This window comes from Natrix helvetica, assembly GCF_964273705.1.
Source record: "Natrix helvetica genome assembly, chromosome: 1".
Taxonomy (NCBI): Eukaryota; Metazoa; Chordata; class Lepidosauria; order Squamata; family Natricidae; genus Natrix; species Natrix helvetica.
In genome coordinates, this window is record NC_138548.1 from 317,954,267 (window position 1) to 317,977,842 (window position 23,576).

The window sequence follows — 23,576 nt, forward strand, 5'->3', positions numbered from 1 at the left end:
TGCCTCATTGGTTATAGTAATTGCTGAACTGAAGAGTGTGTAATATGCCTGTTTTATCCCTGTTGGAACAATACATTGGAGACCAAAATTTAAGGCACCATTATGGTCTCTACCCCAGCAACAGCCAGCAGCTGCCATAACTTCACTGTATGCTGTTTGCTGAGGAAAGAGCTCTGTGTCAGCCAATTGCTGCTTACACCTCGGCCTGCTAAATAGATGCCACCTTCTCATGGAAAGACATAACTAGAAACTGGTTTATATCAATCTGAAGATAACAACACATAATGTAGAATATTAGATCAGAGTAGGAAGAGAAATGAAGGGAATCTGATTTCTTTCTTGCTTTGAAAATGTTCCAAGGAGGTAGAAGAGATAGCTGAGGTTCTCTCTCTGATTTGATATTTGCCCAGAGGCCCAGTTTACACAACTGAAGTGGTAGGTAACTGGCCTCAGAGTCAGCTGCACAATCAATGAATATGAACTACATTCCTCACCCAGCTTATATTCACACAGCAATAACAGCTCTGTTTCCATTATCATATCAGAAATGGCAGCCTTATCTGCTGAACCTCCATTAGAAAAAGATTTCTAGCTCTTTTGTTCCTAGGATAATTTGTTGAGATAGCTATAATCTAATTGTACTCCACAGCTGCACAACCAGAAGCCTTTTTACCTTGGGGGCTCCTTCTTATTTGGCACGGAATAGGGATTATTTGAGTGATAATTCAGGTTTCCCATCCAAGACAAGACAGTAAAAGGAGGACAGGCAATGTTCAGCCAGTTCCTAAACAGCAATTATAATTTCCTATCACATAGGCAATTAATATGGTCCAGTAAATGATAAAGTACACCAGACGAAGGCATATCACAAGGGCCATTATCAGTGGCACATTCAAGAGAGTCATTAACAGAACAAAAGTAAATGTGAAGGAGCAACACTTCCAGTGTTTCATAAAATATATTGCAAATTAAAACCACAAGACAAACCAAGGCATATCTCTGAAATATAGTTTTGTTAAACCTTAATTAGCTTAAATAATGCATGACTGACTAATTCCAGTCTAAAAACAACACTGGAAAATTTTTTGGACTTTTAAAAACAAAATTACTTTAATATACTGTATACAGTAGAAGATAAAAAAAATTTAAAAAGGAAGAAGAAAGGAAATAAGAAAGAATATGTTTGTGTATGTGCATTTAATTAAGATATTCAGGTTTGATCATGCCAAATAATACTGATCAGTCTTTCCATGATGTCCAGAAAGACCCACTTCATAAGCATAAGGAACATATGTGATCAGATTGCTATTACATTGGTGTCTTTCCCTATGCCTCACACTTCATAAATCCATGAATATAGTTCTACGTATATTCATAAGTTTCAGATAGTTGTTATATAATTCCCAGTTAGATTTACAGTTTAAAATTGTATTCTCTTCTTAAAGCCACATTAGCAAACTGATGGACATTAAATCAAAAAGAAAAATATTGAATCAAGGCTGTATCATGTGGATAGTTGTTCCCTTGATCATTCTACAGCAGCATGATATGTAACTGTTATTAAACATTCTGAGGTGTCCAGTAAGCATGAACAAAATGCTTTCTAATGGATGGTTTAGTTTACAATAGCCACCATTTTCTTACTTCATGCTCTTGTGTTATCAAGTTAAATATGAAAGGAATTTTTCACGTAATACTTTAGAACAGGGGTGTCCAAACTTGGGAACTTTAAGACTTATGGACTTCAACCCCCAGAATTCCCCAGCCAGCATGGCTGGCTGGGGAATTCTGGGAGTTGAAGTCCACAAGTCTTAAAGTTCCCAAGTTTGGACACTCCTGCTTTAGAAGATTCCATAGTTCTCGCTACTGTTTTCTTAACATCTTTTATTAGGCTCATTTTCTTTCTTGTCTTTTTCCTCAAAATTTATGACATTGGAGGTTATATAAAATGTTCCCTTTTTTACAGATTAATCTGAACAGTTCCATGGAGGTTATAAGCAGGGAGTCAATTATGGTGGCTTACAGTGAACCTGTCCATCCTATTATGCAGTTTGATCCATCTGATTCCAGTTACCTGTATTTAATGACTTCTCATCAGGTAAGATTATTTCCCAAACCCACCTTTCTATATAGTTTCAATTTAATCAGTTAAGGAGTTTCTCCAAATTCTTTCTACACCAAACTTTTCACAGCTGCACAAATGATATAGTGGGACAGTATTTCTTATAACATATTATAAATACTTTCAAAATAATTGTTGGTTTTATTGGCTTGTCTTGAAATTTATATTTTTGCATATTTTTGTAACGCATTGTCATTGTTACCAAATTATTGCTCCATCATTCCTCATCACTGATCATACTTTGTACAGATGGTTAAGGACTGTGGGATGCCACATTTTTCTTGCTTGGGTAGGTCATGGAAATGCAGAGATAATTACTGGGCATATTTTGTAAGTTTGTCAGCCTAGCTTTTGAGATCTTATTGGCATGGGTGAGACAGGATTTTTATCAAACAAGCCATAATTAGAGAATTCATGTTTCATAGCAAGTCTAAAAAGAAAGAAATCATTATTTAGGAGCCTGTGTGAATCAAACTATTGAATGTTTCTTATACGCAGATTTAATACACTTTTAATCTGCCCTTGATGGTGTATTAGATGGAACAAGATGGAAAATAAAACATTATTATCAATATAGTTAAGATTGATTGTTCACTATGAGATAAAAACATTGTATTCAAAACACAGCAGAGACTAGATCTTAGAAGAGCATGTTTGTACTAGGGTTGCTGCAAATGGGAAAAAGGCTGAAAGTTGGCCGATATGTTTCTCTTGTATAATTATGCTTTCCTACTGTTTGTGTTCAACTACGGTGGTAATAGGTGCACTATTGGGAGACTCATAGGGCAGGTTGGGAATAGATTCACCTGAGAAAGTCTATGTGGTCACTAAGAATCAGTACAAATTTGAGGGTACATTACATTGGACAACAAAAAAAATTTCACAAGATTTTCTTTCTTGAAGGAAGATTATGACAGACCCTTTCAAACTAAATACAAATATAACTTCAGAATGATTTATCATGTAGGATCCTTGGGAAATAGAAATTAACTCTTAGTTATTATAATGTATTTAATCACATAATGTTTCCAACATGCTGCATGAGTTCAACAGGACTAAAAGTGTTTGTTGTTGATTTTCGTTAGTACTCAGTACCAAATTCATCTTACTGCATTGTCCAACAATAGTCAGGCAGCACTGATGGACAGTTTCCCTGATACTGTTTTTCTATTGTGACAATATCTTGGTGAAAACTTTCACCATGTTTATCACTTACTGCATTTAGATTTTTGGGAAAGAAGTTCAAGTGTGAATACAGAAAAGAAATCTTCAGTGACATGTATTGTCATAGTATTGTATGGTCTCAGAAGTTTGTCAATCAGCTGAATGCAGTTTGGTGCTCTGTCTTCTTCTTCATCTTTATTTCGTCTTTTATCATTTTGGGTGTCAAGGGAGATGAAAAGTTCTGATTCTTGCTCTTTTGATGGCCTCAAACATTATTATTTGAAGCTTTTGTAGTGTGTCTTTGATGTTGTCTCCCCATCATCTTCTGGATCTTCCTCGTATTCTTTGACCTTCTACTCTTTTTGTATATGCCTTGTATGGTATGGAATCCCAAGACATTCTCTCAAGATGAGCAAACCACTTTATTTGCTGTTTTTGTATGTGGTTTTAAGATTGGTTCTATGCCAATTCTTTCTCTTACAATCTCATTTCTGATTTTATCTCTTCTGGTCACTCTAGCAGCTTTCCTCAAATATCTCATCTCCATGATGACTAAGTTTCATTTATGTTTTATTGTAAGTGTCAGTGTTTGGCACTGGTAATATAAAGTGAGTAAGAATATGCTTTGTATGAGATGTTTCTTTGTGCTGATCATAAATGCTTTATGCTATAGGAATGGAGCTAGCTGTCCCAATACTTGGTTTGTCTTACTGCATCATATGTTAATCTCTTTGTCCATTTTACCATCTTTGATGAATGTTGTTCCTAGATATTTGAACTTTGATAGTTGTTTTATGCTTGTTCCCCCATTACTATGTTTAAGTTGGTTTCAATTATGTTTAAGTTTAAGTTGGTGCTCTATAGTTGCCAAGAAAATTCTCAATAACATCCTTTAATGCTTTCCAGGCAATTTTCTTGGGCCCCACTAACAGATCTTCGGGCCGCTTGTCATTGATGATATATCTGATCTTTGGACCAACAAAAATGCCTTCCTTAATCTTGGCATCAGCTATTCTTGAAAACATCTGTCTCAAAGAACAAAAACTCGATCTTCCTTGTTCAGCACTTTTACATAATGTTTCATCAGTCTGAGTTTTATATGAAGCAGAGGCAAAAATATCTTTGTCAGGTCAACAGGTGGTTCATGTGCCAATTATTGTGCCATGTTTTTCTGTCCTAGTACCAACTTATTTTGGAATGGGGTTTCTTTTTAATGTAATGCAACTTCCTTGCACAGCTGTCCTATTTGCATATGTAACAACAATACTTGGCATATCCAACCACTACTTTTAGATCTGACAAATATTCCAGTTGCACTTGGTGCTTCAGCAACAGTTCCATGTTTTTGTATATTTCTTTCATATATGCAGCATAGGCAACAGGTACTGAAACATTAAACATTGCCATTGTTTAAATACAGAAAATTTCAACAAAATAGTATGTGATGGCTAAAATTACCTGATTAAATTACCAGATTATTCTCATGATTAGCTGCCCAAAATAGATATAATACAACCAAAAGTGTCCAGGAAGCAAAAACTTTATTTTCCAGTGTTATCTATCAATTAATGGATTATTATCTTTACTATCTAGTTGAAAATAAAATGAATTTGGTATTCCTTGCAAGCTTCAGTGTTCTAACTAATAGTTTTCTGTTTAGTAATTAATCTCTGTGCTGCAATTCCCTAATTAATGAATATTTCCAGTATACAAAACTGATAACTTGTTCCTAAATCATTTATCCCATAACCATTTTTTGATCAAAACAATTTACTGGTAGTCCTTGCTTAACAACTGTAATTGGGACCAGAAAATCCATTGTTAAGTGATGTAGTTGTTAAGTGGGACATCACATGACAACTTAACTTCCATCATGATCATTAATTGCCAGCTTCTCCATTGACTTTGCTTATTAGAAGCTGACTGTAAAGTATGCAATCACATGATCAGTCTACATCATGTGGCCATTGGGATGTGACGACAGTTATAAGTGCTACACCATTTGAAAAGTTATTTTTTTTCAGTGCCTCCATAACGTTAAACTGTTGCTGATAGGCAGTCAATAAGCGAGGCCTACCTAGCTGTACTTAAAAAAACAAAATAAAGATGATCTTGAATTGAGCTCCTGATAATTACATGGATATACTATTTAGTTTTCTTGGGAGTAACTTGGGTTGCCAAACTTGGTTTGCCATTACCTTTTTCTGGGGTTTTTTTTTTTCAACTAACCAACAGCCCTAAATTTGGTTTCTGATCCAAGTACTAATCAAATCCAACCTTATTTAGTTTCCAAGCCTTTAAAAGCTTGAGCAGGTGTTGCCATCTGCTGAGATATAGTGTAAGCCATATTAATCTATTATTAGCAATAATACTTAACATGGGAACTGTCAAGGGAAGAGAAATGGGTATTCTGCTTGAAATATAATCACAATATGTTCTATGTAAACTACATAAGGCAAGATTAAAATTTAAAATTACAAGATGTAATAATTTGGTGGAAGCCACACAACATTTGTGTCTGCACCCACAGAGCATACCTTTTGTTGTTAGGAATGACGTCTTTAAAATGAAAAAAAGAAGAAGAAAATTTAATAAATAAAGTATAGGGAGAAAGAGGTGGTAAAACCTGCCAAGTCCTTTGTAAATATCAAACAAACATTTATTTGTGAAAGGAATCGTATTCCCTGGGTGAAGAATTTCAACTGCCCAGAGATATTGCCAACCTGTGTCAGAATGATTTGTCAATCCGGTTTTGTTTATTGGCAGAAATACTTTCTGAGTGCCTTCATATAAATGTATGTGGAACTAAGGCCATCAGGGAGCAGTATAATTCTGAATGGGGTCAATGTTATTGCAAATACAAAAGGCTTATCTTACATTTGAATATGGTTTAGACCAGTGTTTCTCAAACTTGGCGACTTTAAGTCCTGTGGACTTCAACTCCCAGAATCCCCCAGCCAGCATAGCTGGCTGGGGAATTCTGGGAGTTGAAGTCCACAGGACTTAAAGTCGCCAAGTTTGAGAAACACTGGTTTAGACAAATAACTGAAGTGACTGATCCAAATGGCAGACTATGACAGCATTGTATTAAATTCTTCTCAGATCTAACATTTATAAAATAAAGGCATCAAGAGAGTAAACAGTGTTTGAGGTCTATAAAAATCCAAATTTATCCTTAGCAAGAAACAACCATGGGTGTTTTGAAGCCTATTTCCATCTCCCACTTTCACTTACCATTATATCTGCAATGGATTTTTGTAAAACTAAAAATGCTGTTCTCAAGTATTGGAAGAAATATGCACCAAATATATTACCCATAAAATAATACACTAGCTTTTCACAAATCCCTAGAAGCAAATTACAGGTACTGGTATTAATCATTTTCTCTTCTTAAACATTTTATAGTATTTTGCATTTTAAGGCAAATTATAGTTATTTATATACTTTTTATTAATCAAATCTTCCTTTTTTACCACTTACTGTGATTCATGCAGCAGAACATAGTTCCACCTGAATAATGAAGCTATATTATTAAAGTGTGTATGCATGCATGTCACTGTTTCTCTCCCCATCCCCCCACCCCAATCCCCATCCTGTGTGTGTGTAGGGTATGAAAAACAATTTCTTTATTTAAAAAACAAACTGTCCTGGAAAGAAAAAAAAAGCAAAAGGCAGCAATTTTAAAGAACTTATTAAAAGAAATACAGAATTTCTTTATCAAGTCCTTTTGTTTAATTTTTTTCCCAAATAGGATGTTAGCATTCTTTTGAAATATATATTTTCCCCTTTCTTCCTATCTGGGATATTCAGAAAATATGGATAATAGAATTTATTTTTGTTAGTTTAAAATAGTTAAAATAACAAAAATAAAAATCATGTTAAATTGTTATGCCTCTTTCCATCTTAGACACGTATGCAAATACTTCGGTCAATGAATTTTTGTTGCAATTCTTTGCTAACCCACCCCGTCCTCCATATTTTTTAGGCAGCATTAACTATATAGCAGCAAATCTAAGTTTCTTCTGTAAATAAACTAGATATGAATATAAAAAGAGCATGTGTGCATGATTTTAAAACTGGGGGAGAGGGAAGTGGACTGGCCCTAAATCTTTTAAGATTCCAAGAGCAAAAACACACTCTCTATGACTATTTATCAAATAAAAATAAATAAATAAAACATTCAACCCATTATCCATGGGTGGATGACTAGCTAAATTATCTCTGCTGGGGCTCATTTATATATATGTCTACTGTATATAATTCAAAGAATATTATGTAAAGCAAAAAAATGACAGACTCTATTATAAGCTCTATAAAGCTGCTCTTTTTGGAGGGAAAAACTCTATTTATAACAATTTAATGATCACTAAATCTGGTAGATGAGCCTCCTACTAGCCAACATTTTAATTTTCTAAATCTAAGGTTTGAGATCAACTAGCATCTCATATGTATTGGATCAAAAAGGACAGGTAATCCTGGGTGCCATCATATATTCTGATAGTAGTTGTTTGTAATCTTTTGTTCAGCCTGGATAAGTATAAAGTGCTCTGTTGCTGAAGTTAATTAAACAAGAGTCTGCTAATAATAGTTTGATTATTTAAAATTGTTATCTTGATTTTTTTCTGTTACACAGATTGCTCGTGTGAAAGTAGCTGCTTGTGACCAATACACTAAATGTACAGACTGCTTGGCTGCAGCTGATGCTTACTGTGGATGGTGTACGTTGGAGACCAGGTGGAATATTTTTGCACTTTATAACCTTCTGACAATAAGCCATTCTGAACAGATGATTACTTAATATTATTGTAAACTTTCACCAGATTCACTGCTGATGCAGACTTTACACTTATGTGAATATAAATGCAATCAAGACATTGTTGGATAAATAGCATTTGAACAATTTTCAGGTTTTTATGAGACTTCACACATAAGCTCAATTACTTTGTGGGGGGAAATCAATAAGCAGACTTGTGTATTATATTGTGCATGAGATAGTCTAAGGCAGCATTGATTTTCAAAATAATAAAAACTCATGCAATCCGTAATTATATCTTAGTATAAAATTATCATATGTATTATTTCTTTTTTCACTTCAAATGTGATAGGATAAGTCAAAATATTATTTTAAAAATTCTATTTCACACTAAGATGCTCTTAGCATAAGAAAAGTCATGGATAGCATGCATATTTTGGACTAGTCAAAAGTCTTTATAGGAAACAGGACAGACCCCCAACAATCAATTTATGTTTTTGAAGAATATTTTAAGAGAGTCTAGGGTAGGGATGAAATTCAGCAGGTTCTGACAGGTTTTGGAGAACCAGTAGCAACAATTTTGAGTAGTTCGGAGAACTGGCCCAAGAGTGGGGTGGGAATGGAGATTTTGCAATATCCTTCCCCCAGGAGTGAGGAGGGAATGGAGATTTTGCAGCATTTTTCCCCTGGAGTGTGGTGGTAATGAGATTTTGCTATATCCTTCTCCTGCCACGGCCACCCAGCCACACCCAAAGATCCGGTAGTAAAAAAAAATTGAATTTCACTACTGGTCTAGGGTAAATAGAAATAAGACATATGAGATTGAGGGAAAGCATTGAATAACTACCTGATGTTCTGTTAAGCCAGCAAAGTTCAAAAGTGGCCATCTTATTTCCATGGATTTAACAGCCATTTTGTTTCTGTATCTTTGTTGGGAAGCACCCAGTCAGGCAGGGTGGAAGGCTCAAGGGCGGAGTTAGCCTGGAGTCACTGCACAACCACAAAAGACTGAACTTCTCTAAATTCCTTGGAGGTTTATCTATTTGTTCCCAAGGGAAGGCTGCCAGTCTGGGCAGTTTCTTGATAGGCAGACGAAGAAGGCAGTTAGCTTGAACTCTGCATTTGTGGACCTGGTTGTTCATGCCTGACAACCTTAGATGTAAAAAAAAATCAAGATAAACAGAAGGCAAACAATAGAAAAATATATGAATCATTCCTAATCATTTCTCCTGTGTTTTGATTATGAGGTTAACATTTTAAGATAATAGCGATCATTCTTAGTGAAATGACAAACATGAAGATAGTTTTTCAGGAAAATTAACAATTGGTTTTCTTCTAAAGGTCTGGTGTCATAAATGTTCTACTTGTTTTAGGTGTTCCCTTCAGCATGAATGCGCCCATTCGGAAGAGTCCTATTTCTGGATCAGTGCCAATGAGGGAGTACAACAATGCCCCTCAATGACCACAATGCCTTCAGAAATAAATATCGAGAACGAAAATGAGGTACGTGAAGTAGGAATTGCAATGTCCGTGAACAGATTCTCTTAAGCAAAGGGAACTGATTATAAAGCATTGTGAACAATATTTAAATAATGTATCTGCGCCCCCTCCCCCATCTCATACTCTAGGCAGTGTGCAAGGATTACAACAACAGCTATAAACAATGTCACCCAAGGTAAACAATCAATCCCAATCATAAAAAGTTAAATCAGCAGCATAGTGAAACAGCCTCGTGAAAGGTTATCAGGGTCAGAGCCATCTGGATCTCTGCAGAGGATATGGTTCCACTGGGAAAGTATTGACACATAGACGGCATCTTGTAATTTTACCAACACAATCTCTGAATATTCGGCTGCACTTGTTATTTTCACTCAACAGAGCAGCAGCTTGTTCCGAACTAACTTCAACCTAAAAATACAGTATTTTTAAAACCTGTTTGTCAATGTAATTTAATTTTTTGTTAATCTATTAGAATGACAACATTCTGTTGTTCACTTTTAGGGTATGATAATCCAAATAAATGGGAACATTCCAAATATGAACGGAATGGAAATAGCTTGCAATTATGGAAATAATATCCAAACCACTGCTAAAATTCATCCCCAATCTCACAACCAAGTAATTTACTGCAGTTTTCTTCCTAGAGAGAGCTATCCAGCCTTTCCATTAAATCAAGGTATGTATGAAAAATGGTGGTTATAATAATGATGATCTAATAATGACATTAAAGATGAGTTTCTTAATTTTCTTAATGAAATTAAACTTTCTTAAATTTTATTTTTATTTAGTATTTGCATTTATTCAGGTAATGTTCCTATAGTTGAGACACGTTTCATTGTATCAGTGATGGATTTCTGAAAGCTTGCTTTGTTGAAATATATGTGCTGGTTTCTATACATACTCTGCATTATGAAGATTTTTATTATTTACTATTGGATTTTTAGGGCAGTCCTGAGTTCTACCCTAAAAAAATATGTGGGGAAAAAGATCCTAGGTACCTAATTAAATTGTACAGGTAAACACAATTCTTTATAGATGCACAAGAAGCACTGTTGAACTAGAACCAAAAACTTTTTAAAAAAAATAACTGATTCTTTCCTTTTAATATTTGAAACACATGCATGCACAATTTTTAAGCCTTTGCCTTTACATTTCTCTAATCCAAAATGATATAAATTAACTGTAAGAGAAAGTCACTTTAATTGATGTTGGATAGCCACTTTAATTGATGTTGGATAGACAGATGGCTATCCAAGATGTTGGATAGCCATCTGTCTGAAACGGTATAGGGTTTCCTGCCTAGGCAGGGGGTTGGACTAGAAGGCCTCCAAGGTCCCTTCCAACTCTACTATTGTATTGTATTGTATTGTATTGTATTGTATTGTATTGTATTGTATTGTATTGTATTGTATTGTATAATTTTTAAAGTGACTTAAAAATCGTTCCCCATCCTCTCAGGCAGACACCCCAATAATTCATGTAACCATGGAGGGAGGGGTATATCACAATTGGACTTGCACATTTCTGTTTTTATAGCCACATTCAACAAAAGTAGTTTTTGCCATTCTGTGGAGTTGATTCCTGGTCTGGTCTACATGGTGGGGCTAAGAAGTTGCCAGAAAAGGAATGAGAGAATGGATATAGATAGTAGTGAATTTATTCTTATTTTATTCATTTGTATCCCACCTTTATGATTGTTACAAAGAACCCAAGGCAGCAAACATATCCAACATATCTTCCTCCTCCTATTTTCAGCACAACAGTAATCCTGTGAGGAAGTTCTGCTGAGAGAAAGTGAATGGCCCAAAGTCACCCATTTGGCTTTCATGGCTAAAGAGGGTATTTGAGGATAGAACAGAGGGATTTGAACTCAGTTTCCTGCTTTGAGTGAATTCATTAAAAAAAAAAGTTCAGGCTCCTTTGAGTGAGGGAATGATGTCATCAGTCTTAAAAGAGATACCATGTTTGCCTGAAAATAAGATCTCCTTGAATAATAAGCCCTGTCGGGCTTTTGAGCACATGTGCTAAAATAAGCCCTCCCAAAAAATATTACAACACAGCAGCAGCCATGAGGTGACCACACTCGCCGCCTCCTGTACCTCAAAAATAATAAGACCTCCCAAAAAAATGTGGCCAAGCGCTTATTTCGGGGGCCAAAAGAAAATAAGACCCTGTCTTATTTTCGGGGAAACATGGTAGTAGTATCTTCTGAACAAGCTATTATTATGGCAAGTCCAATTTTCCTTGCACAACATCTGTGATCAGAAATTACACAAATCTTCCCCAGCCCAGGCACTTTCCAGATGTGATAGCATCAACTGCAAAATGCCTCAAGCGTGGAGTATAACATAAGTGTCAGTTTACATAAGGCATGACATACATCTCCAGGATACTTGGAACGGTGTCGTCCCTTCAAAATAGATCAGATCAGGAAACAGACTCCACAGAATATACTGGAACTCTTTTTAATTGGTGCAGGATATAGTAACAGAATCTTGAAACTCTTGACAGTATTTTGTTTCCTCCCTCTTAACCAGATAGTCCTCAACTTATGACTGCAACTGAGCCCAAAATTTACATTGCTAAGCCAGCCAGTTGTTAAGTGAGTTTGCCCCCATTGTACGACTTTTTTTGTTACAGTTCTTGAGTGAACCACTGCAGTTGTTAAGTTAGTAAGATGGTTGTTACCTGAATCTGGCTTTCCCATTGGCTTTGTTTGTCCAAAGGTTTCAAAAAGTGATCACATGTTCCCAGGATACTGCAACTGTCATAAATACATGCAAGTTGCCAAGCATCTGCATTTTGATCATGTGACCATGCAATAGTTGTAAGTGTGAAAAACAGTCGTAAGTCTCTTTTTTCAATGCCTTTGTAACTTTGAGTAGTCCCTAAACCAATGATTGTAAGTTGAGGACTACCTGTACCAAAGAGAGTTAAGACATAGCTAGTTGAAGTTTCTTTCTGATGGTCTCTTCCTTAAATCATGTTTTGCTAACTGTCCCCATAGACCTTCTCCAAGGCCACATTCCTGATTCAGGATAGAGTGTCTCAATTTGATGTGAAACAGATATTTTCTAGGTGGAACGTGTTGAGTCATCTAAAAAAAAAAACACCTTACCTACAGTATTGAACAGTTGTCCTATGGCTATCTCATTCATTAATGTTATTTCCATATACAGTTTTTCAGCCCGAAAGTTAAATTACCCGTTTTAAATTACCGTTTGATTATTTGTTTCACTTTGTTTAGCGAAAGTAATTTGTCATGGCCCTGCAATACTGAATACATCTATTTATAAAGTTTGGATCCGTTTATCTTGGTTACGGTTCAGGAGTCTTGCCAAAACAAATACTTTATATGAAAATCCTGACTCTTCAAACTACTGAATTTAAGTTAAATAAAGGTGCATGAAAAATTGCTTCAAAATAAAGGATGAATGATTATGTCAACTCCGTTTGGTTCGTTTTCAAAATTCTTCGAATCTCAATTTTATCCCATCCAATTTTATACAAAAAAAGGATGTTTCTAATGCATTTTAGGTACCAGTTCCATTCCAAAATTTAAAAATGTAAATATATTTTTCTGTATGTTCTGATTCACATATCAGTTTCTCAATATTTAAAACAAACATATTTTAAAAAATTACTAATAAAAATAAATCCTCACAGAGATTATTTACATACATAATACATAAAGCATTCACAAAATATGTATTGCCAGCTTTTCCTGTTTCATATATTAATTTGTATTTGTAATGTAACAAAATAATCTTGGGAGTATTTAGAGAAGTTGAACTCTTGAGAAACTCCATCCCTTGAGTAAACAAGAGTTTTGAATTTTCTTTCTTTTTTCAGGCATTCATGTTGTCTTGAAAGTAAACTATGAAAAGAGTTCCCTTGTGACTTGCTTGTTTTGGGGTTGTTTGTTTCAGATCATGTAATTATTCAAACTGCAGTCCAGGTCAACGGAAAAAACATTGTGTGGGCCAATTTCACCATCTATGATTGCAAGAGAACTGGAAATATTTATCCAAAGACAGCGTAAGTGGTCTCATGGCCTGTAAATGATAGAAAGGCAGGTTGCTTCGCTTTGGTTTGCATCAGAATTCACCAGTCAGGAATTCCTTTATCTTTGTTGGTGGTTTCAATTTAAGCAGGAGGAAATATTGTAAAATAGATAACCCGAAATACTACATATGCAACATTTTAATTTTTTTAGCTAGAGGTTTTCGATCTGTGAGTTGCAATTCCCAAGGAATTGCAATATTGTTTGCTATAGCACTTTTACAAAACACTCAGTATATCCATAACATTCTGCTACATCCAAAATTTCAGGAAACATTTTAACTTGTTTGATTACTTGTCATGGATTGGAGTTTTTTATGCAGTTATTGGTGTATTGGATATTGGTGGTTCATTGCCGCAGAACACAAATAATTGCATTTGTCTTCTGTCATAAATATTCATATGTATGGAGCATCCGTGCCAGCAAGGCATGTAACACTGTATTTGTAGTCTTTGAAGTGTCTGAAGGAGTGTATATGCTTGTAAGAGTTTTTTACAAGAGTAATTTTAACAAATGTTAAAGCAATTACTAGTATGCTTGCTACTAAAGAGGAGAAGCAATTCTTCTGACATATCTCTGTTGACACCTCTTTGAATATAAAATTCCTGACAAAAATCTCTCCCCGAATTTTGGAGCAGGGTACAAAATTAATGCAAAGATTTAAGAGATACAGTTTGGTCTAATGGTTAAGGCACCAGTCTAGAAAATAGGAGACTGTGAGTTCTAATCCTGCCTCAGCCGCAAAAGCCAGCTGGATGACTTTGGGCCAGTCACTGTCTGTCAGCCCAACTCACCTCAAAGGGTTGTTATTGTGGAGAAAATGGGAGGATATGTTTGCTGCCTTGGGTTATATGAAAAAATTATAAAGGCAGGATACAAACAAATATGAAAAGTCTACAAATATATTCGAAGTCTGTATGAGACAGGATATAAACCCATAAAGAACTAATATTGATAAAAAAATAAACGTGGAATGAAAAATATGAGTAGCTGTCTCAGAAATAAAAATTAGGAATCATGTAAAAATAATCAAGTTCATCTTTCCAATTTAAAAAAGATATGATTTTGAATGTGACAATGTCCTTTTGTTGAAACAGGTTTTTTTTTAAGTTATAAAGTTTGTGAAGTTTTCAAAATGTTTCATTTGATAAATACTTAAAATTATTACTAAAATTCTTTTTTTTTTCGCCCAATGCTAATTCCAGTGAAATTTTTAGTTTTATTGTGAGATAAAAGATGGAAGAAGTAGAAACACATTTATTTTTTAAGTGGTCATAGTATCAAACAGTTGGGAAACCTTGTTGTAGATTTACTAAGCTAGAATCACTTTGTTATCTACAAGGTATTTTGGATGCCGGGCAGGATTGGCAAGAAAGATGATCTAACTTGCCAAGAATTGCAGAGACTGGGTTTTAGAGCATTTCAGACCATCTGGATATGTTGATGGTTTGGGGCAATTTTTTCTTTCTCATTTTCCCATGATAATATTTTTGACTGAAAGCTTTAGAGTTAACCTTATATCAGAAAGCTGATATAAGGAACAAACAATTACATTTTTGAGATCATTCAATTTATATGTGGATATAGTAGAGTATCATGTTTGGCTTAATTTTAATTCCATTAGTTATTAATAGTGTGGCAGAAGCTATCTTTCACATGATTTTTCTTGCTACCCTTTTAAAGCAATTTATTTTGGGTTGTTAGGAGTTATAGATAGCAGCAAATGCAATTTAAGGTGCATTGAAAGACAATCTCTTCAGTATAATTTTAAAAATTCTAAGTCAAGAACAAGAAGATTTTTTCACAAAATGGCTTGCCAATCTCAAAGTATGATACCAATTATATTAATACATTGTGCTAAACCAAGTTTAAGTATAATTTATTGAAATAACCAAAAATATTCTCACCCCTAAGCCAAACTAGCTGTTTACAGTAGAAATGAGAAAGGGGATGTATTTATCCTACAAGAATAGTAGCAAAAATAATAAGGAAATTGTGGGGAAAAGACATAATAAAAATGAAAAGCAAATGACAGAGCAGAAACAGGGCGACATAATAAATAGATTAGATCTATTCTAAAAGAATAATTTACTTGCATGGGCTAATACTGAAATTACTGAAATAATATTCTTCAGAATTAAAAAGTAGATGAGAATGGTTGGAAACATGCTATTTGTTACATATAATGTTGTTTACTGCATTTAAGTTACTCATAAATATCTGAAAAGTGCAATTCACAGTTCAGGAATCCCTTATCTACAATAATTTGGTATTGACAATATACTATTTTGGATTACATAATTTATTATTTTTCCTCCTGCTTAAAATAAAACCTCCACCAGAACTAACAACAACAATATAGATGTGATTACAATAGAAGGGCATATTTTTAGCTCAGGGTTGAACTGTGGGGTCCTTGATGGCATCCATGAACACCAATGAGCAGTCCAAAACATGATGAAAACTTTTTAATTGCTTAACACAGGGGTGTCCAAACTTGAGAACTTTAAGACTTGTGGACTTCAACTCCCAGAATTCCCCAACCAGCCATGCTGGCTGGGGAATTCTGGGAATTGAAGTCCACAAGTCTTAAAGTTCCCAAGTTTGGACATCCCTGGCTTAACACAAGGATAGATTTCACCATAATTTCAGCTGGAGGATGTGAGTGTCCAAAATCACTAGAGAATTCCTGGAAGCTTGGAAATCATCCATCAACAGGCACATTGAGTAGACAACATCTACATATCATTCAAAAGAGACAATCAAAAAGCTAAAAAACCACAATACCCCTTGATGAGCAATCAACATTTAGATAAGTAAAGCTTAACATCAAGCAGTAAACAGCAGCCTAATCAAGGAACCATTAAGAACTCTCCCACCAACCCTGATAGGGCAAGCCACCTGAATATAAGCAAAGAGCAAGCCCCACTACCTTCTAGCACTGGGTGGCACAGTGGTTACATGTAGTATTGCAGGCTAACACTGTCCATAGCCAGGAGTTCGATCCTAACCGGTTAAAGGTTGACTCAAGCTTTCCATCCTTCCAAGGTCAGTAAAATGAGGACCCAGACTCTTGGGGGCAACATCGTGGCATTTGTAAACCTGTGAGAGAGTGCTGTAAAGCACTATGGAGCAATATATAATTCTAAATGCTATTACTATTTCTGAGTTACCTAATTGGGTAATAAAATGTCTTCAAGAAAACAACCAAGCTCAGAGAGCACCAAGGATCTCATAGATGTAATAAAATGTGTTAGTTTATCAGACATAATAGCGAAGGATATGGTGGCTGCTCCATCATATACACACGGGCAATTTAAAATATTTTAGATTTCAATTAATAGTTTTACCATAAGCCATAATAGAATTTGCGGATTCATAAAGAAAACAAAGCTTCAAAGAAGAGACTGCTATACTTAGTAAATGTAGTTTCTTTTATATATTTCAGATGTATCAGTTGCCTCTCAGCGAAATGGAAATGTTATTGGTGTCCTAGAAGAAGCTCCTGTGTATCCAATGTGACTGAATGTGAGAATTCAGTACAGATTACTGTAAGGCACATAACAGTATATAGTTTATTTTTTAAAATTCTTGTTTTGTTTCTCTTGTATAGGGAAGAAATAATTGATGCCAACAAAGACTTTTTAAGAAATATTATAGAAACGCTTATGTTCAGAAAATGTTGCATATCACCGAGGGGAGTGGGGGAGAGTGTTGGAGAACTGGATCTGAATGCCTTTCATAGCATGCTTTCAAATCACTGAGATTTCCAGTGCTCTACATCTTATTCTATTTATACATTGCCTAGTTCCATTACAACTGTGTGCAGCATAAAATATACAAAATGTAAAATAAAACAATTTACACAAAAAGGAATATCTGGAGAAAAACAACTAATGTTTCAAAAATTGTATAACTCACCAGAGGCCCATCTGCTACTCTAGCCAGGTTTTAAAGACATGTCAGGGTGTGGCAATGCAATCTCTTGAGGAGGGGGAGAGGTGAGACTGTGAAGAACTTGTGAATCCCACAGACCAGCGATCTCTGCCTAAATCTCAGCTGGAACCCAAATACAGAAAAAAGAGAAGAATCAAACACTTAAAATATTTCTTATAGCAGCTATCTAAAGGGCCATCTCTCCAGAGCGGGGAAAGAGTACAGCTATCGATGGACCGATAAGAGCAGAGAAATAATTATATTTTGCTAACTTTATCACTGCAATGTGATTCCTAGTGTGGGCTTTTATTCATACTCAATTGGGTTTACTCTGTATCTTTTAATGGTGCTCTCATCATCTTTTACGATAGTTCATCTTCCAGTCCCTTGGAAAACCAAGATGCATCTTAGAATTGGCTCATAGTGATAGGCTACATCAGTGGTGGGATTCAACCGGTATAACAACCGGTTTGCTGAGTGCGAGCTTTGCACACACGCAATGCATTTGAAAACAGCTCTAGAACTTACCTTCTACTGCACCCCTGGTGAGTAAAACAGCTGAGGCGTGGCAATATACTCTGCCGCGCCTATCAGCTGGCCTTCAAACAAAGGAAATATAGGACAGACTAGCGCAGGGGCAGGTGGGTGGGGCCAACTGATCGCTAGAACTACCGGTTCGCCCGAACCTATCTGAACCCACCCCGGGCTACATAGGAGCAATCCAGACCAAGACAAGCCCATTCCAGGCAGTGACCAAGCCTCACTTAAACCACTAATCAGATCCTTAGGGGAAAATCCAGTTATCTTTGTAATGCTATATTAGTTAGATTGTAGCAGATCAATCTTACCTCTCTATGGTGGGAAGAGTTAGTCAAAAGGCAGTCAGAACCATGGCAAAGGACTGATGGTAATATCCTCTGCTCCCACATCATATTGCAGCTGCCTCAAGTAAAAATAACTAGGTCTAGCATGTCCCTCTCCCATCTGTATATGTGAGTCTTTTGATTACTTGGGTCAGGTCCATGCTTGCCATAAGTTGTCATAAGCCTTGGAGACTCTACTACCTGAGTCAGCTGCACCTGAGCAAAGTTACTGATGAAACCCCTTCCAGAGCAGGGTGCCATTCACTCTTGGGGCTTGTGTCAGTGTACATCTTCACCTTTATTTCTGTTTCTTGCTTTGAACATACCTACAACTGCTCCTAACTAGGCTGCCTTAACTATTGCCACACAAATATTGTCTTTAAAAGCAGGCTTACATCTTATATGCCTAACTATGTTAGTCTTACTCATTCTATTTCTGTTGGTTACTTTAATTAACAGAATAAAGTTGTCAGAAGAGTTGGATCTAAAATTACCAGACTATTTTCTTCTTCCTTTCCTAATGCTTAGAGATGGGGAAGAATTTCTTCTGAAATAGATGTGAAAAGCCAATTGGAGGCTCCTTTCAATAATCTTTTTTACTCTTAAATTGGAACTCTCCAGTATACCATCCTTACAAGTACTTTTATAAGTATGATCCCTATCACTCTTCTATTCCCTTTCCTTTGAGAATTCACCATTTTCATCTTATTCTCTGTCTCAAGTTACATATGTTGTTCCTCAATCAGTACCATTTACTGCAGCTTTGATATTGATCAAATCTAAGGATATACACCTGTGCTATAGGCCTGGCAATATTTACTCCACCCAACTGTTTATTCTTGGTGGTAGTGCTTAGCTCTGTTTCTTAAGTCCCTGAAGAGTCTCTGATTTTTCTCAGGTGCCTCAATGGTCCAAGCTCCAGACCTGGCTAAACAGAACCACAATCGCTCTGGAAACTGTGAAACAGAATCAAGTTTTATTCAGGTTGGGGTCTCAGCACAAATTAAATCCTGCTAAAGTTCAGTGTAAAGTCAGCGCTGAGAGTTACTGTCTCCCAGCATCTTATGTAAGCGGTGTCCACACCCTCTCCACCTGGACATGCCTCCAGCCATCCAATCACCAGCCGGTAGCCGACTGGCCAGCTTTAGCTAGCAAACGGTCTGCCAAAGCTCCGCTCTCCTTTCCCAGCAACCAGTCCTCCAGTCTTTCCCAGAAACCAGTCTTCCAGAGCTCCGCTCTGTGGGCTGCCTCTGCATTGTTACAGCCACCATCAGTCAGCTGATTTTCGGCATCTCGGCACACCGCCAATCAGCTGGGCCGGTTGACTGGAAACGTTGTCATCATACACTGCCTCCACCTGGTAGGCACTGGAACCTTTACCACCGAACAGCTGGTCGGTGGCTGGTTCTCCGCCTCTCAGCACGCCACTGATCAGCTGTTCCAGGCAGCCGGGACTGCTGCTGCCGTTCACTGCTGCTGTTTGCTGTGTCGTTGCTGCTTTTCCCAAATTCCCCTCTCCCCAAATATGACAAAACTCACCAGGTTTTTCATTTTAAGCTTGCTTCCATTGGACTTATCTCTTATACCTAGTGCTTTGCCTCATTTATTGCAGAACTTGTTTGCAGACTCTAACTCTAGTTGACCAACACTTCAAAGAATCCTAGAACAACGTTTCAGACTTTTTTTTTAATCCTATAAGCATATCTCTTTTGGAAGGACTCTTCCTTCTCTGGATCTACAGCTATATGCAAAGCAGCTACTGCTAACAGCTGAAACTCCTCAGACTCACAGAGGCATCATCGAAGCTCCCCTGTCTTCTTATTGGTTCCTGCGGCAGACTGAAAAAAGTTGTTGGAACACTCCAGCAGTCATTACTAGTTCTATATATCTGATTAAAAATCCCAGAAAGTTTGACTAGATTGGTGAGATGGTCTCTTTTACTCTGATCAGAGAAATACAAAACCATCTGTTTATATCTTCTTTCATTTGCATGCAAATCTGGGTAGGGTCCAATTTACCAGTTGAGAAGCTTTAATAGAAATACCAAGATAACCAAAGGAGTCAGAACAAATCTGATCGCTTAATACATTATTACTGGGGATCCAGTGGCATCAAGACTGATTTGTTCCAAGTTATAAAATAACCAGATAGAATGCCAAATTTATACATTATTGAAATGAGATTGGAAATTGGGTTCTGAATTATGAATACTGGGAAATCCGTAATAACTCTTTCTCTGCAGAAGCTTCCGATGAATTCTTTTGTCAAGAGATTTATGTTTAATGTGTATAACTTGTTCCTTCCTATTCTTATGATGGAGAAATGACTTTACTGCAGTCCTCCTGTAGTCCTTTAAGCTGCTGGCAGCTTGACATTTAGAGCTTCTATTGCTGAAAACTGAATGGCTTGAAACAGTGATTTTAGTATATCAAATAGATTAGTTCTGTATCATCTATACCTTCTTACCAGAGATAAGGTTCTCCTTCAACCAGAAATCTTTTCTCCCAAAGTTTTTTTTTAAAATCCAGATATGGTTAACTGAATGGAGATGAGCACTGCTCCCTAGAACGGGACTGGACAAAGGGAAACATTTACCTTTACCTTTTTTATTCCAAATATGTCATTAACTGGAGAAAATCTAGTGTTCTGTCCCTTTGGGACCCCCTATATCTCTATAGTACCATACTTTCTTCCTAGGTTCTCTGCTTTTCTTGGCTTTGGCTACTCTTCTCTTATTGACTGGTTCCACTGTCCAATTTGCTTTCTTCTGTTTTTTTCATGTTTGACGGTCTCTTTTCAATTGATCCCCAATAATGTGGTGTCTGAAAGTTCCAGCCTTTAAAGCAATTCCCAGTGTTTTTGAAATGGGTTGTCACATGCTCAAGATCACATCAGAGAAAAAAGCCTTGACCTGGAACTTACACATGAGCAGATTGTAATGTGTTCCATAGTAGAACACTCACTTAGCACAATGTTGACATTATGATTGATCTTTCCACCTCCTTGTCCCAATAATATAATCAACTTTGATTTCAGTGTATTTCATTTGATGATGTCTTTTGCTGTTTGAAGAGTGTGTTAGCACTGAAGAAATCACTGCTTGAAGAAGCTGAAGGTCTTTCTCCTGCATTCATTTCTGTTCCCAAGGCCAAACACTTCAACTACATTTTCTTCCTTATTGTTTCCAACTTTGGCATTCCTCTCTTTAACCACAAACACCACATCTTGCTTGCGTGTTCTACCAATTTGAGATTGACCTTAATAATAAGAGATATCAATCTCTTCTTCGTGTCAGTTGTTTGAGCATCAACCTGAATAATTCTCATGATAAAGAACTGATATTATTTGATCATTGACTTCATTGTACCCGGGTACTGTCTTTGCTTATATCCTTCATGATTTTAAAAATAATATAATTCCTTATTTGCATCCTCTGTCATAATGAATATGACCTTCTGATTGAAAGTGTCTAATTTCAGTTCATTTCAATGCAATGATGCCTAAATTGTCATTTCATTTCATTGTGTTCATTTCATGTTTCACTGTTGAGCTTCCTCCTGTTCATATTTTTTACATTCTTTGTTCTCATTGTAATTCTGTCTTCACAACTTGGGGTCAAAATATCCTCACATCCTCTATCTATGGCTGTTAACACCAACTTGATAGCACATAATAAATCAATGGCAACATCAGCAATTAGACTTCCCAAAGGCTTTAATCTAGCTATGTCATAGACACCATTACTACTCTGATTAAGAATAGGCTACTTTATTGTAAAAATAAGCATTAAAAGCTACGTTTAGGGTGCTTTTAGGAAATGTACATCTCATCAAATTAGAAATTACACCAAATTATACCAAAGGTACGTGTATTAACTAACTTATCTATTTTAAATATTTATGTCAATTAAAAGTAATGGTGACATCCCAGATTCACCTGAAAACTAAATATAATGTATACATTTGTATTAGATCCAATTAGGTATTCATCCCTTGTTTCTTGGTGTTCTGCAGTATTGGAGAATCATACAGTAAATATGAAGCATGTTTTGATCAGTTGCTTGTCTGTGGCACAATCCTCTCCTGCTTATTGCGTTGTATCCATCATGTTGTTTCTCCTGATTTCAATGTCCCGAGGGCATTTTTTAAAACCTGTCTAGTTGCAATAATTAGAGCCTTTTGGGAAAGCAGCTTCGCAGTCTCAGATCATAAGCACTGTTTAAGTACAGAAATCTTAGTAATAGATTTCTAAAGGATTAAACACCAAATGTGCAATGGCATTTTCCAATTCAGGTACAATCAGGTAGCCGTACCCGCTGTGGAGCTGAATATACCAGGTTCGTCCATCTAGAATGTAGTTGCTAGAGTGATTAAACACAAGTATGCATGGTTTGCAGCATTCAGTTGATTTCCTTAGACTGAAAACAAAAGACTGAAGCATAGAAAGGGAGCAGCTGAGTTAGGATTTAGTAGATTAACCCTTAACACACATTGGAAGTGAACACTGGGCTTGTTAGTGATTATCTTTAATAACCATTTCTGCTTTACAGACATTTTTAACAATAAAATGTTCTTCATTTGTTATACACCTTTAAATGTAAACTAGGTCATGGTAATTCTTCCTCACTTTAGCAAATGCTTTACAAAAAGAAGAGGACTTTTACATATTAAAATTGCAAGTGCCATTTTAAAACTCAGAGCCTATTTTTCATTGCTTGGTGTGGAAAAAGCACTGGAGATGTTATCTAGTTGGGTAATGAAACGTCTGCAAGAAAACAATCAAGCACCCCAAAGAGTTTTTAATTTACTTTGGGACAAATCTCAGCATTACAATTTTCAAAACTGAAATAGGACCTAATGAAAATTCAGAACAGCACTCATTTATAGTAACCTGTCCTTTTAAGAGGTTTTAAAATGTCAAACCTTGGACCTTAAGCATATATTTAAGTAGCAATAACTTTGATTCAAATAGATAGAGGTTTTTTGACTTGGTGGGGAGGGTTAGTTTAGAAGAGAGAGCTATTAGCACTGTTCCTTAGCTTGTTTGGTAGAAAAAAACTCATTCTGGTCTTCAATTCCATTATTCTTCCTCATTCCCTTATTATGAGCACAGCAAAACTGCTTTCATCCTACTGAAGAGAAGCCCTTCCTTGCAACTAAAGCTTTATGTACATAT

General features: G+C 36.1%; 1 protein-coding gene across 1 annotated transcript in view; it reads left to right on the plus strand.

Annotated features, from left to right (window-relative positions):
• PLXND1 (plexin D1) overlaps positions 1–23,576 on the plus strand; it is a 164,974-nt gene that overhangs the window by 43,679 nt on the left and 97,719 nt on the right. Inside the window, exons 3-8 of the mRNA XM_081939433.1 lie at positions 1,967–2,098; positions 7,920–8,020; positions 9,413–9,542; positions 10,041–10,215; positions 13,469–13,577; positions 17,051–17,153. Of these exons, the coding sequence (XP_081795559.1) occupies positions 1,967–2,098; positions 7,920–8,020; positions 9,413–9,542; positions 10,041–10,215; positions 13,469–13,577; positions 17,051–17,153 (750 nt within the window). The remainder of the gene's footprint in view (positions 1–1,966; positions 2,099–7,919; positions 8,021–9,412; positions 9,543–10,040; positions 10,216–13,468; positions 13,578–17,050; positions 17,154–23,576) is intronic.